At 44.8% G+C, this 16,403-nt stretch overlaps 1 protein-coding gene across 2 annotated transcripts in view; it reads right to left on the bottom strand.

The window, feature by feature from the left end:
* Nucleotides 1–3,136: 3,136 nt before the first annotated feature.
* The window catches only part of ASB18 (ankyrin repeat and SOCS box containing 18), a 51,027-nt gene continuing 37,760 nt past the window's right edge, over nucleotides 3,137–16,403 (bottom strand). For both annotated transcript variants that reach the window (XM_081841874.1, XM_081841873.1), the window contains exons 3-5: nucleotides 12,356–12,860; nucleotides 11,052–11,165; nucleotides 3,137–3,792 (exon numbers count right to left, since the gene is read on the bottom strand). In XM_081841874.1, coding sequence (XP_081698000.1) covers nucleotides 3,607–3,792; nucleotides 11,052–11,165; nucleotides 12,356–12,860 — 805 coding nt within the window. In that variant the 3' untranslated portion in view covers nucleotides 3,137–3,606. The remainder of the gene's footprint in view (nucleotides 3,793–11,051; nucleotides 11,166–12,355; nucleotides 12,861–16,403) is intronic.

Consider the following 16,403-nt stretch of genomic DNA (forward strand, 5'->3'; position numbering starts at 1 on the left):
TGAAGGAACCTGGAATCTCAACCAGAGATGCGGGAATCTCAACTACCCATGACAAATGGTGTAGAGAGATCCGTTAATTTCTGTTTGTGTTTAGGATTTTATTCTAGAAATAATTTGGTTTCATTTATTTTTAAAATTACTAAGAGCAATTTTGAAGCCATTTTGTTCAGGAATAATATTTAGGGAATGTAATTTTAGCTGGAATGAAACAGAAGCTTTCATCAAACTGGCATCCGGTGCAGAGGAGATGATGGTATTTTGCTTATTCTCAGCATTCGGAAGCAGACCCAGAAAATGTGCTTTGCATCATTTTCCCACATGGTCTGCAATACGGCACAATAATCTGATTTTCCCCTCCCACAGATCTGGAATATTCTGCAATAAATAATTTTGCTGCCAATCTGATGATGAATGGGGAGGCACCAGGGTGGGGAGAAGCACACTGTGAAGAGCTGGGAAAAAACCCCCCAGAGATTTATAATCCCGAAATTTCCAAATTGTAACAAATTCTATTTCACAAATCAAGTCTGCTTTTGTAAGTTTTTTTTTTGCAGGGGGGCAGAGCTCCACATATGAAGTAGGTAGTATGAAAGGAGTCTTCAAATAAAAATTTATTAGGATTACACATTTAAGTTGGGTGGGCTGCATTTGCTTTTGGGGGTCCAAAAAAAGGAGCTCTGTGTGGATCTTTAGTATGATAAGGAAGAGTTGTTCTTTTACCTTCTCATCAGTGTGATGTAGGCAACTGCATCCCTTCGTTCTTTGATTGACAGGTCCTGCAGGTCAGTGTGGCTTTTTGGCTTCCTAGGTTGTCTCCTCTGGGGCTCTGGAACAATGCTGAGAATCCATGTGGGACTGCTCCACCTCCTTTCCTTTGTTCTCCTTCCTTTTATGCAGCCCGCTATCTTCCTTTCATCTTAATTGTGTGTGTGTGTGTGTAGCTTGGCTATGCAAAGTTTGTCAACATCTGTGCTATTCATATGGTACCCTCTTTTTTTATTCAGACACACTAGGGTATCTCTAAAGAGGGTCAGAACCCCTGTCACATAAGTATACAGTAGTTGAAATATTTTACCTATGCTAAATATACAGTATAGATGCAAAAACAAAAAGAACAACTTTCTATGTTCTTTTCCTGTTTTACAGGGGAAACTTTTAAAACCTCCACTGACATACAGGGAAATGTTTGCTGGCTACTCTAAAGAGTCTTCTGCTAGCTTAAAGACTAACTAATTTATTATGGCATAAGTTTCCTTGCACTACAGTCCCTGTCATCGGAGGCAAGAGGTATCGCCTGAGTTATAGGTGTGCATACACACACACACACACACACACACACGGTTTTGCAGGGTGAAATTGTAAGCAGTGAGGTAAGAGGAAAATGAGATGCTGCAAAGTATAGACAATGATAATGATGGGTTAGGTCCAGTTATGTCTGCCCACTTGCACAAAAGGAATACTGTACTGCTAGTACAACAGAACTACTGGTTTCTCCCCTCAAGAGCCTGGACCCTCCAAATCTGTCCAGAGGGCTCCTATTCCTCTGGAACAGATTTGGGGGGATGGAGGGCACATGGAGAAGCCCCATTGTACGAGCAGATGCCACCTTACCCTGCACTGGATTAACCATAGTTGTTGATAGCACATACCTCATGGCATTGGTAAGCCAATTAACACATATGAACACTCATGAGCCTTTATCTCAGTTCAGTCCACAAGTGATAGCACTGAACTACTTGAAGTATTTTATTTCAGTGTTTTCATATTGTAGTCTCTTAGGAACAATCAGTCTGATGTTGAGCGAAACTCCTGAGCAGTTCTCATAGAAAAAAGGCAGCTATTAAGACACCCTGGAAACAAAGAATGTTTGCAGCCCTTTTGAAAGGGCTCTGAATTAGTTTAGAAAGCAAACTGGCTATTCGGCCTATTGAAGATATTTCGCAGTGAGCCAGCATGACAGTGATATGGAATTGAGGATGGGAGAGATGATTCTGTAATATGGCAGTGGACAAAGCCGTATTGTAATTTTTGAATAAACATGTATTTAAATAAGTAAATATAAAAAAGGAAGCAAATTGGCAACCGGTGCTAATGGGGACTTTTCCTGAGACGTCATGCTAGCAGTGGTGGCGGTAATGGGATCTTGGAATCTGGTGTCCTCTCCTAGAATATAAGCACTTGCCATTGAGTTGTTCATTTATTCTCTGTCCTTCTTTGCTTCTAAGCAACACAGCTCCCCATTTCAGCTTTGGAACTCCTCAGCCTGACTTAGACATCTCTCTCCCTCCCTGGCTTGCTGCTGGAGCTTTCAGCCCAATATGCTGCCTGCTTAGGTTTCATGAAGGGACGCAGGTGGCGCTGTGGGTTAAACCACAGAGCCTAGGACTTGCCGATCAGAAGGTCGGCGTCTCTAATCCCTGCGACGGGGTGAGCTCCCGCTGCTCGGTCCCTGCTCCTGCCAACCTAGTAGTTCAAAAGCACGTCAAAGTGCAAGTAGATAAATAGGTACCGTTCCGGCGGGAAGGTAAACGGCGTTTCCGTGTGCTGCTCTGGTTCGCCAGAAGCGGCTTAGTCATGCTGGCCACATGACCCTGAAGCTGTACGCCGGCTCCCTCGGCCAATAAAGTGAGATGAGCGCCGCAACCCCAGAGTCGGTCAAAACTGGACCTAATGGTCAGGGGGTCCCTTTACCTTTAGGTTTCATGTGCATTTTGCACAGGATTCCATCAGCTAAGTTTTACTCAGAGTAGGCCTATTGAAATTAATGGACCTAATTTAGCCATGCTCATTAATTTCAACCGTTCAACTCCAAGTAGTACTTAGTTGAATACCACCACACAGCCTGGGCTCTGTATGGAGGACACAGGTGCTGCATCAGGCAGAATTATTTGGGAAGCAGCGAAAGAGAGATGGAAAAATAACAGAGGTCCTTGGAGAGGCAATACTTTGGGAATCTCCTAGCTGCTGCTTTCAGCTTTTGGGGAATCAGGAGGCTGCTTTGAAATTTAAAAAGTTATGTAGTGAACCAGGATTCCAACTGCACTCCTTTGGTAAAAAAAAACACAGTAATAAACAGAGATGCTTATTTCTAAATTACATTTTTAAAATTAAAGATTATGACAACATTGCTATTACAAGCTGTTCCTTCACATTTTATTAGCTCTTTATCAATAGTTTGTTAATTCGGAATTCAGTCATTAATTACTATTATTTTGGAAAATAAAAACATTATTGAAAAAAATGACATTTTACTAGAGTTCAGCACTTGAGTATGATATTTTATTTACCTAAATGTTCCAAAGCCTCTATTCTTGTTACTATGTATTATTTGTACTATTTATATTGTATTAACAGATCACTAAAATCTGTGAGGCCACAAACAAAACTGCATCAAAAGATTTCCAAAGTACATTTTACAGAAATGGTATACAAATAAAAGCTTCAAGTCATTGTAATAATCTGTGGTTTTATTAATGTAAACTCCTGAAAGCACTTATTTGTTAGAAAACCGGAAAAACCTTTACTGTATTCATAAGCAATTCATTTATCATACGCCAATGAGGACCAAGATATAATGGTGAGATTTGGTGGCTTGGTACAATATATTCAAAGCAAGACTCCCTCAGGTTCTAACAGCAGATAATTTTGTAGTGGTTTGGGAACAGGCAGTAGGGGGATGAGAAAATGGCACCTACTGCCAAATTTTCTCCTGATGGCACAGCGGCACAAATGTTGCAGACACCGGACCTTGTACATCTGATTCTGGAAGGACTCATAGAAAGATAGATGCCTCTGAAAGAGAAAGAACAGTTTGCAAGGTGTGACCACCTGGAATTTATTTATTTATTTATTTATGGTGCTGTGGGTTAAACCACAGAGCCTAGTGAGCTCCCATTGCTCGGTCCCTGCTCCTGCCAACCTAGCAGTTCGAAAGCACGTCAAAGTGCAAGTAGATAAATAGGTACCACTCCGGCGGGAAGGTAAACAGTGTTTCCATGCGCTGCTCTGGTTCGCCAGAAGCAGCTTAGTCATGCTGTCCACATGACCCGGAAGCTGTACGCCGGCCCCCTTGGCCAATAAAGCGAGATGAGCGCTGCAACCCCAGAGTCGTCTGCAACTGGACCTAATGGTCAGGGGTCCCTTTACATTTACCTTTATACTGCTCTGCATCCAAAGATCACGGGGTGGTTCACAGCATAAAAATTCAAAATGAGAAGGCAAAATTCATAATAAAACAGAAACAAAGACAAACCAGTAACCCCCCTTCCACAAACACATTTAAAAGGCCATAAAATATTAATCAGCCAAAGGCTTGGTTGAAGATAAGCATTTTCCCCTGGTGTCTAAAAGTATATACAGTGGTACCTCGGGTTAAGTACTTATTTCGTTCCAGAGGTCCATTCTTAACTTGAAACTGTTCTTAACCTGAAGCACCACTTTAGCTAATGGGGCCTCCTGCTGCCGCCGCGCCGCTGCAGCACAATTTCTGTTCTCATCCTGAAGCAAAGTTCTTAACCCGAGGTACTATTTCTGGGTTAGCGGAGTCTGTAACCTGAAGCGTATGTAACCTAAGGTAGCACTGTAATGAAGGCACCAGGCGAACTTCCCTGGGGAGAGCATTCCACAAATGGGGAGCCACCGCAGAGAAGGCCCCATTCTCGTGTTGCCACCCTCCGGATCTCTTGAGGAGGAGGCACATGAAGAAGGGCCTCAGATGATGAATGCAGAGTCCAGAACAGATTATATGGGGAGAGGTGGTTCTTGAGGTATTGTGGTCCTGAGCTGTTAAAGGCTTTATAGGTCTAAACTGTTGGGATACTGCCAGGGAGACAAAGTCTATCATGGCTCCCAAGCTGTCTCCGGACGTCCATCGACCTCCCGTAGAAACGCAGTATCAGCAATTAGCGACACGAGCTCCAGAAAATAGCTTTCCACATTCCAGAACTGATGCACACACTATCAGCAGATAATGCACAGCGAAAGCTGCACTCAGGAGAGTATCATTTAGAATGTTTATTCAGCATTGGTCAGAACAAAGAAAAAACATGACTGCCTGCTTGTGTGTTCAGGTGCAGAGAGAGAGAGAGAGACAACAGCTCTATCAAAACAGAAACATCCTGTGAACAGGAAATACGCAGGCTGTGACACAAACATCCTGCTCCCTTTTAAGGTGGAACGGAAATATCCTAACATAAACTAGCACTTTGAATTGGGCCTGGGAAATAATTGGCAGCCAGTGCAGTTGGGCCAGGATCAGTATAAGATGCTCAAACCGTCTTGCTTCAGTGAGCAACCTGGTCATCGAATTCTGCACCAGCTGAAGTTTCCGAACCATCTTCAGAGGCAGCCCAACATATACTGCATTGCAGTAATCTAACCTAGAGGTTACCAGAGCATAGATGACAGTAGTTGGGCTGTCCCTGTTGAGATAGGAGCGCAGCCCAAGCTGATGGACGGCACTCTGTGCCACCGAGGCCACCTGAGCCTCAAGCAACAGCAAAGGATCCAGGAGGACCCCCGTGCTATGTGCCTGCTCCTTCAGAGGGAGTGCTGCCCATGGGGAGCAAGCCACCTCCCAGCCTTCTGCTAACAGGGAACCCCCCACTAACAGGGCCTCCATTTTATCTGGATTGAGTTTCAGTTTGTTGGCTCTCATCCAGTCCATTACTGAGGCAAGAAAAAAAAAAGATGATTTAACCAGAGTTAGTAATAGTAATATGAGGTATTTGTCAGCTGATGATTAGGACCAGCAGCATAATTATCTTGAGAAAGAATGAAAAAAATACAGCAGTCATCACATTTTTGTGAAAGTGGCAGTGATTTGTATGACTTGGCCATCTACTCACTTTCTCTACATACAGTTTCTTATATGAGTCTCCCTCAACCAGCAGATAAAAACAATCATATTCAAAACGATTAAAAACATAAATCTCAGTGCAACACATTTAATAAATTATGCAACAAAATCAGCATAATCCTGTGACAGAACAACAGCATATTTACCTATATAGTGGATGCTCGGGTTGTGTATGTGATCCATGCAGGATGCACATTTGCAACCTGCAGCGTTCGCAACCCACAGCGGCGTGTATGCGCACACGCAGGGTTGCAATTTGGCGCTTCTGCGCATGTGCAAAAGGCGACCACTGAAACCCGTTCTGGTGCTTCTGGGTTTCGGCAGGTGCATAACCTGAAAAACGCAACCTGAAGCGGCTGTAACCTGAGGCATGACTGTATTACAAATGCCTATATTCTGAAGTTCCCCCTTGAGGGTCTTTGATACTGCACCCCTGTGACCCCTATAGGTATATCCTGGGCTTTATAATTTTATTATACATCCGCAGGTTGAACTGGCTAGTCCTTTTGTAATATAAGTGCAGAATCACCGAAGAGGTCACTAAATAAATATCTGATTGGCCATCTAGACCACTGAGACAAACAATCTGTCTACACCCGGGGGTACACTTCTCCTGATCCTGAATTTCCATAAAGAGGTGAAGCTTCACCTCGTATTTCAGCTCTTGGAATCATTCAACAAGGTGAAGAATGAACCTCTCTCTCAGAACCTCTCTCCTGGAAGGAACTTTGCACATTCTCTGAAACCCAAAACTCCACTCAACCATTTAACATGTAACTAGCTCATTTAGATTCAATGGACCACATTCTCTTGGCTTGCCCTTTACACAGCAGACCTCGCCAACTGATGCTGAGCAAAATGTTGGACCTCCAGCCCACAACTCCGAGAAGAAGCCAAATAAGGTTTCTCCAGGCAGATCGGGACAAAGATATTGCTGCTTTAGTTGCTTCCTTTTTAGCCACAATTTTACCCGGCAGGGTTCCCAACCAACTATCCTTTCGGGGAAAAGACAGGGCATAACAGCATATCCAAATGCACACGACTATAGTGTGACCTTATAACCCTTGATAGCTTCACCCTTCCTTGTCTTTTTAATTATTCCAGTTATTTGAAACATTTTACACTGTGATGCCAATAAAGGTATTTGATTGATTGATTGAATAGATGGTTGTCACACACACAGCCTGTAAATCTTCAGAACACAGTCCTCTAAAGAAATCTGATGCTGCTGCCAAGGCTGCCCTGAGTCATCCTGTTACTCTGTATTTTGAAGAGAGTGAAACAATACATTGTTTTACTCCCCACTCACTTGCTAAAGCACTGACAGCTTTCTTTGTAATGCCCTGGAGGAGACCATCCCAAAATAACTAGATAATTAAAGGTTCAGGTGCTATTTACAAAGCACTACTCTCACACAGTGGATTATGAAATTTACCCCCAAACTCCTAATCAATGTTCAGTTTAGAGGAAATTCTCTTGGCCTTGGATGAGATTAGAGTGCCTAAAAGGAAAATTTGGGAGGAAATTTGGGTCAGGGTGGTAGTGGGAAAGCATTCTCAGATGGGATTGTAGAGTTAAAAGAAAATATAGGCACCACAAGGTAAAATGCTCTGGGGGGAATGCATGCTTATTCAGACTGGATGTAAGTCCCTGTGATAAGTGTATTTAGGATTACAGCCTTTGAACACAAGAGTGGAATGTTTCAGAAAACCAGATAGCTCCATAAGAAGATTAAAAATGTGAGTGAGAGGAGCCAAGAGGAGACCAGCAACTTTCTCTTCTTCTTCCATACAGGTAAAAGGTAAAGGTAAGACAACTATGCAATGCCTTTAAGCTGCTTAGAAGGGAACCATTCCTTGGGGGATGAGCAGTGATCCTCTTAGGCTAAGGATGCTTCTACCAGGGGCTGGAGGGATCCTAGCAGTGGGTGATTTGATCATTAGGATCAAGGAGAGCTGGGTGTGATATGGGCCGGCAGATTGCAGGGTGATGTTGCTCATCATAAGGGACGTGGCTGGTTCTATGGTCTAAACAACTGAACCTCCTGGGCGTGCTGATGGGAAGATTGGTGTTTCGAATCCACATGATGGAGTGAGCTCCTGTTGCTCTGTCCCAGCTCCTGCCAACCCAGCAGTTCAAAAGTGTGCTCTGGAATTTGTTATGGTGTTCTGTGCTCCAGAAGCAGTTAAGTCCTGCTGGCCACATGGCCTGGAAAAGCTGTCTGTGGATAAATGCTGGCTCCCTTGGCCTGAAAGTAGAGATGAGTCAAATTTGAGTGGACTTAGCCATCCAGGGGTCCTTTACCTTCACCCTTTACCTTGCTCATCATCTAGATGGGCTGGTAGATAGTGATGGGAAGGAGTCAGGGGTCCATGCTGGCACCAGTGGCTTCAGGAGCTGGGAGTTCCTGGAAGTGAACTCTACATTGCTAGGTAAGATGTTGAAAGGCAGGCCCTACAAAGCAGCTGTTTTCTGAGATTTTCTTTACTGTCTTTATTTCTTCAATTCACCTTTTTCTCCAGGGAGCTCAAGGCGGCATGCATGGTGCTCTGCTCTCGTTTTACCCTCACAGCAACCCTGTGAGGTAGAATCATAGAATCATAGAATCATAGAGTTGGAAGAGACCACAAGGGCCATCGAGTCCAACCCCCTGTAAAGCAGGAAACACCATCAGAGCACTCCTGACATATGGTTGTCAAGCCTCTGCTTAAAGACCTCCAAAGAAGGAGACTCCACCACACTCCTTGGCAGCAAATTCCACTCTCGAACAGCTCTCACTGTCAGGAAGTTCTTCCCAATGTTTAGGTGGAATCTTCTTTCTTGTAGTTTGGATCCATTGCTCTGTGTCTGCTTCTCTGGAGCAGCAGAAAACAACCTTTCTCCCTCCTCTATGTGACATCCTTTTATATATTTGAACATGGCTATCATATCACCCCTTAACCTCCTCTTCTCCAGGCTAAACATGCCCAGCTCCCTTAGCCGTTCCTCATAAGGCATCGTTTCCAGGCCTTTGACCATTTTGGTTGCCCTCCTCTGGACACGTTCCAGTTTGTCAGTGTCCTTCTTGAACTGTGGTGCCCAGAACTGGACACAGTACTCCAGGTGAGGCCTGACCAGAGCAGAATACAGTGGCACTATTACTTCCCTTGATCTAGATGCTATACTCCTATTGATGCAGCCCAGAATAGCATTGGCTTTTTTAGCTGCCGCGTCACACTGTTGGCTCATGTCAAGTTTGTGGTCAACCAAGACTCCTAGATCCTTTTCACATGTACTGCTCTCAAGCCAGGTGTCACCCATCTTGTATTTGTGCCTCTCATTTTTTTTGCCCAAGTGCAATACTTTACATTTCTCCCTATTAAAATTCATCTTGTTTGTTTTGGCCCAGTTCTCTAATCTGTCAAGCTCGGAAATGCTGCAAGGTAGTGCCTGGCCCAAGGTCACCCAGTGAGCTTCATGGCTGAGTGGGGATTTGAACCCTGATCTCCTGGGGCCAGCACACTAACCACTACACCACACTGTCTCTCGCCAGTCCAAATGCCGCCTGTTCAACGTGTAGGGCCATCTAGACAGGTACAGGTACGTGTCAATGGTGGTGTTGGGAAGAGGGATCTGGATTTGTTAGGTACTGGGGAACATTTTGGGAGAAGCCAGGCCTGTTCAAAAGAGAGAGACTCCACTTGAACTGAGATGGAACCAGGCAGCTGGCACTATGGCTTCCAGGAAGGATGCAGCCCCTGGCACCGCTCTTTATAAAAGATATCTGGCTTGCTTGTTCTTTCCATAGAGTTCAAAACAAGAGTCTCCAGTTATGGAGTTCTGTCCATAGAGAAGCTAACTTGTTACCAACATTCCTATATGTGGGGCAGCTGGCATTTTTTGGGGGGGTAACATTTCTCCCAGACTTCTTAATGTATTATTATTTCAATATGTTGTAATTTATTATATTCCATGTGTATGTTTCTGTTTTGCCATGTTTTTGTAAATTGCCCTGGCAGCACTGCTAAATGGCGGCATATAAACCATGTAAACAGACAAATAAATAACAATTAACAACATTTCACATATCCTAGACAAAGCAGCACAAAAGAATTGGTCTTATTTCGGCAACAAAAATAGAGTTCAGAACTTAACTGGTTAAGTGTTCTGAGGTGTGCGTCACTTTCTGACGTCAGCTTTAGAAGCTACGGAGGAGCTTGTTTCCTGTACTTTCTGTTCTCTCTGTGTGTTTGAGAGAGAGACATGGCTGAAAGAAGCCCCGGTCTTTGATGCTGAAATGTTTCAATAAAGAGCTGTAAATAGACGAACCTGTCTGTGTATGCTTGCATGGAGAAAAGGAGAAAAAGACTGCTTTACACCGCTGTATGCTACTCTGCTAAGCCGTGGCTAAAGAGACAGCAGAATTTGTTGCGCAGCTAGAAGGAAGCGGCTGGACGCCGGAAGCTGTAAACAACTGATTGGGATCGTAAAGCTATCAGAGGCCACGGCTCATCGATCGAGCTCCAAAGATCGATATCTCACAGTTATTGCAACTCAATGGAAAACAGCCCAGAATCTTACACTGGATTCTTGGTACAGTACTGCTCACTCTGCAACATAAGTATAATGGAGAAAGTTACTTTTAATTTAAGATTTTGACAAGAAATAGAATCTCCAAAATAGAAAGTTTCTTTTATGACATATGCAGCAGAACCATCATTCCTCAAACTTGACCATCCAGATGCTTTTGGCCTACAACTCCCATGATCCCTAGCTAGCAGGACCCGTGATCAGGGATGATGGGAATTGTAATCTCAAAACATCTGGAGGGCCGAGTTTGAGGAAGCCTGTTCAAGGCAATGCTCATCACAAGCCTGGAAAATCTGAAACTATTATCAATCTGATAATGTTGATAAGCCTTTACTTGGGCATTGTTATTTTAACCTATATGCAACTATAATCATTCTGTGTGCCTATTTTATAACGTTCCCCCACCCATCTTTTCACTTTTGTCTATTGTTATAATTGGTTGTCTCTGTTTTATATACATTGTAAAATGAAATAATAATAATAAACTTTATTTTAAAAGTTTTATGGCTGTAGTGTGACACATGTTAATCTGATTATGCTTTACTCCATTTGCTAAAGTTGCAAATTCAAACCCAGATTAGATACAGTAAACAAATATAAGCAACACAATTGGTATAGCTGTTACCTGAAATTCTTCATTTGGGATGACTTCCAGCCATTTTTCAGAGATGGGAAGATGAGGGTAAGAATTATAAAGGATTTCAATAATCTCTGGCACAGAAGCACAAGATTTCAGCACCTAGTGGAGGAAAAATCATCGTGGTAAATACAGAGGGGGGGGGGAGAGGGAGGGAGGGAGAGGGAAAGGTATGGGTTAAGCACTGTGATGGCTGCAGGTCAATGGTATTTGTACATTGACTCCCAGTATGTGGCCAGTCCTCCATGTGAAGTAGCTGCTCCCATGGTCAAACTAGATTATTTTGCAAGCCACTAAAAAGCCCAGTTTATGTCTTCCTTATCCTCTGAAATTTGAGTTATGGAGAGTTTGGGTGTTTTTTGTATTTTTGCAGAGGGAAATAGGGAAATTTTTAATTTTGCTCAAGATGTGAACTGCACATATTTCAATCAAATAGGGTTGTTTAAACTATTGAAATAGTTCTTACAAAGCAGGGCAAATCTACAGATGCTTCACAGTTCCTACATTACCTGTATAGACTTTAACAAGCTGGGTTGACCTCCTTTGGATCAGAGATTCCCAAATCATTAAAAGAGTTATTATGACAGCCCTTGAAGGGGCTGGAGTCATGGTCTTGAAGAGTTAATTCACTCATTTTTAACTTAGAAACACAAGTTAGGGATTGAGAATGTGAGCATCCAGCGCTGTGCCCATTAGGATTAGAAGAGCAAGATGCAAACTCTCAAGACTGACGTGATGCCAATTAGTGAAAGTTTGGTAGATTAAACCTACTACTTTTTGGAACCTGTTTGAATTGGTTCAACTTGGTTTCTTTCACCTAGTTTTTATGGTATAAGCAAGTTTCATTTCAAACATATGAAAAACAAGCTAACTCAAAATGGCAGAATCCTCCTGTGATAACTTTTGAAACCAGGAAAGCACTTTTAATGATAAACACTGATGATTATAACAGATCTGCATCAAAAACTTCTCCAGTTGCACAGATCTTTCCCAGTCAGCATCCTGCATAGAGGAAAGCTGCCTGTTGCCTGGAAAAGGCTCTGATGGCTCGACTGCAGTTTTTACGTTCCCTCCCCAATATTGTGAGAATAACTCCCCAGCTGCTGAGTGTGCGTAAAAGAGCCTGCATCTAGTCAGCAGACCAACGAAGGGTGTCATCCACCAGGTTAACAATCCATCCAATCCTGGAATGGCTGCAGATGGGTGTTCTACAAGCTCTGCTTCCTGAAGGGGAGATGCAGAATTTCAAAGCTGAAGTAAAGGCACCAATAAACACAGAGACAGTTCCTTACCTTGATGAAAGCTGTGGGCCACAGTTTTTGAGAGCCGTGGTTTATCAGGGTCTGTACTGTGAGATGGGGCCTCTGCTCTTGCTTGAAAGCTGCAGTCTGCAGGACACAGGACATTGGATATGCCCCATTGTAATCGATGGCGTTGACATCGGCTTTCCTCTGCAGCAGGAGCTCAACCAAGCTGTGATGAGCATTCCCGCAGGCTTTATGAAGCGGAGTCTTCACTTCTTCATCCACAGTGTTTACTTCTGCTCCATATTCCAGCAGCAGCTGACATACTTGCAAGTAGCTCTCCTGGCTCTCCCTGTTCTTTGCTTCTCTGCAAGCCACACTGAGTGCTGTCTCCTCCTGGCTGTTCTTCTGGTCCACAAGAGCACCGCACCTCAGGTACAGGAGCGTGTGGTCGGGAAGACCATGCTTAGCTGCTACGTGAAGAGGCGTTTCTTGGGATTCTTCACTTGGCTGGTTTACCAGGGCACCAAAAGTCACCAAAGCTTTAGCACACCTACAAAACAGGAATTTTATTTATTTATTTATTTATTTATTTATTTAAATTATGAGCTACCATTCAAAATACATTATTTTCCCATGGTGGCTTACAACATTAAAAACAATTTAAAGCCATATAAAATACAAACAAGCCTATGCAGAATGTTGACATGCATTTGAACCTCTTTTCGCTTACAGTGGATTTTAGTTATCTTTTACCTGTTTCTATCTGCTTTAATGTGAATTTTTTTAAGGTTCTTTTTTTTGTAAACTGCTTGGAGGTTTTACTACCATCAAGCAGTATATACCATAAATGTTGTGAAATAAATAATATCAGCAGGGCATGCTGTGCCTGAAAATGTCAAAAAACACTTCCGCATATTAAGATGTTGCAAAAACAACATATAGACACCTCCCCAGAGAGCTTTGTAGGCTACTTGCGTTGCCAATACAGTTGTTCATCTTTGATTTGGGGGTAGTGGATCTATGTGTTTAGCCTTCTCTTCAAACAAAGGCAAAGCTCTTTGCCCATGTGTTAATTTTAGCCCAAACAACTTACGACACCAAGAACACAAAGCCACAAAGCGACTCTGTCCCCTGACCCTCCATGTGTGTGTTCAAGGAGTCAGAGCAGCTCTGTACTTTCTCATTGTTACCGGATAAATAAATGTCCTGTAACTGCACAGTACATGACCTGAGTGGCTGTGAAACATGTACAGAGCTGCTGCTGCTGCTGCACAGGCACGAGGAAGCATTGCAAATGAAGCACAAGTTATGAGGGGGAGGGAATCCTCGTAGATTCATAATGGCAGTGAACTGGCAGGCAAAGGCCAGCAGAGTCACACGACCAGCGCCGGGACTGACAAGACGCCTTTGCCTCTAGTTTTGAGGGATGTGTTGTCTGAATGGGAAGGGCCCACAGATCAGAAGGACCAGGTTCTCCAGTAGGAAAGGCCTCTGTCCAAGGTGGGCCTTTGGCAGTTACATTAGACATGGCTAGGCAAAGTGGACCAACCGTCTGACTCCGGATGAGGCAGCTTCATGTGTTCAGGGTGCAAGAGGTTCTTGAGCTGAAATCATTTCAGTGTGGATTCAGTTTTCCATGGTAAGAGAATAAAAGTTGTTAGGATCTTCAGAATTCCCATTGCTTTCTCAGATGCTTGCTTATCCCCCTCTCACCTCACATGGAATTTATTGATGAAAAAGGGCCACTGTGGGAAGGCTACACACACCTGTGCATATTGGGGGGGGGAACCAAAGGTGGGGGGGAACCAAAGCCAGGTGGTGGGCAGGTGGGTGTGGCTTGCCCACTTTTGCCACACCCACCTGCTCACCACCTGATACTATATGACATCAAGTGCACGAAAAGCAAAGCAGGGAGCTCCAGACACTACAGGGCTCAAGGCTCATATAACCCAGCGTGTTTGAATCTAATTTGTGCTTGAAGGGGTTAAACTGCGGAGTAAGGGGCCTGCCCTGTTTAGGCCATGTCATCACCTCCTACCTTGAGAGGAAATGGACCACCAAGCCTTTGCTATCTCTCTCTCTCCATGTGGGCTTCAGTATGTGAGGAGCTCTGAGTGGGTTCTTCCAGTGCATGGCTTCAACCAGCCTCTTTTATTTCAGTCTGAAACCAGCATTGGTTCTATACCAATAGTTCAGAAACTTTAACCTGTTGGAATTAAGCAGAGCCACCACCACCTGGAGAAGATGGGGGAGCTGGCAGTGCATGACATCATATGCACGACACCTCAACATTGTGCGCAGGACGTCACGATGCTGGAGGACCCAGGGGTGGAGCCGAGCGCAGTGTCAGCCCAGCAGCAGCACGGCTTCAATGGCCACGACTCAGCTGCCACCAGCCTACTACATTTGGAGATTGGGTGGGCCCCGGGCCCGCTTCCCAAAAATATGGGGGTGGCAATTAGGTCCATGGGCTAATAACAACAATAACAATAATAATGGAGCTAGAGATTTGGAGTAAACCCTAGAAATTAATAAATGTCAGGGTTTTGATTAATGGGGAATGGACTGAAACATAAACTGCAGGGCTGTGCCAGACTGGGAATTCCTGCGCTGGCCAAGCCAGATCCCTTAAGGGAACAATAGAGAGCCATTGAGGGCCCATTGAAGGTCCTTGCCAATGCAAGAGAACTGCCCTGAGGTGTGAACAGGGACAGGGGTTTGAAAGGTTGCCAGGGGAGCTGCTCTGGGGAAGGGCAAGGTGCTTCTGGGAAGAAGAAGGAGAAAGGGAGGGGAGATCCATCTTCACAAAGGAGAAGGAAGGACTGCCTGCAATGCTTTGGGCCATACAGTAAAGATCTGGACCCCCTCCATGCCGACTGAGGGCGTACCGTATTTTTCGCACCATAGGACGCACTGGACAATAGGACGCACCTTGTTTTAGAGGGGGGAGAACAAGAAAAAAAATTCTCCCCTCTCTGCCCAGCACCTCTTCAGCGAAGCAGCAGGAGACGCTGCGCAGAGAGGGGGAGAATTCCCCCCCTCTTGTTTTCCCGCTCTAAAACAAGGTGCCGTTCAGGCGGCTACCTTGGAAGCCTGGAGAGCGAGAGGGGTCGGTGTGCACTGATCCCTCTCGCTCTCCAGGCTTCAGGTTCCTTTCGACCTGCTCTTGGGGATGGCGGGGGGAAGCCCACCACCAGCCCCAAAGAGCAGGTCAGGGAGCAGCGGAAAGGCGCAGCGGAGAGGCTCCTGCCATAGCCGCGCGTCACCTCTCCAGCTGGGAGAGGGTCGTGGGGCTATGGCTTCTTTAGCCCCTCATGCGCTCTCCCAGCTGGAGAGGTGGCACGCGGCTAAAGATGATCCTGCCATAGCCGTGCGTCACCTCTCCAGCCGGGAGAGGGTCATGTGGCTATGGCGTCTTCGCTCCATAGGACGCACACACATTTCCCCTTCATTTTTGAAGGGGAAAAAGTGCATCCTATAGAGCGAAAAATACGGTAAATAGATGAACAAACCCTATTTCTTAAAGCATGAGAGTCTCCACAGTGTCTTCTGTTCTCCAAAGGGACACAGACCCTGTGTGGGCATCTGGGGCTCCATGAGCTCTGGCCATGGCTTGGCAGAGAGGGGGCAGGCGCTGGGCGTTTATAACAATAACAACAACAATAATAATGTTCTTATTTGTATCCCACCCATCTGACTGGGTTGGTGCTTATAATGGCCATTGTGGAAATTTGAGATCCTGTCCTGTTTCTTGTAGGTGGCTAAAGGCACCCTTCCAACCACTGTGTTATTTGTATACCAAGGCCCAGATGATAGTAGCAGGTATAAAGGTAAAGGAACCCCTGACCATTAGGTCCAGTCATGACCGACTCTGGGGTGGCAGCACTCATCTCGCTTTACTGGCGGAGGGAGCAGGCGTATAGCTTCCGGGTCATGTGACCAGCATGACTAAGCCACTTCTGGTGAACCAGAGCAGCGCACGGAAACGCCGTTTACCTTCCCACGGGAGCGGTACCTATTTATCTACTTGCACTTTGATGTGCTTTCCAACTGCTAGGTTGGCAGGAGCTGGGACCGAACAACGGGAGCTCAC

Source organism: Podarcis erhardii (assembly GCF_964252035.2).
Source record: "Podarcis erhardii genome assembly, chromosome: 1".
NCBI lineage: Eukaryota > Metazoa > Chordata > Lepidosauria > Squamata > Lacertidae > Podarcis > Podarcis erhardii.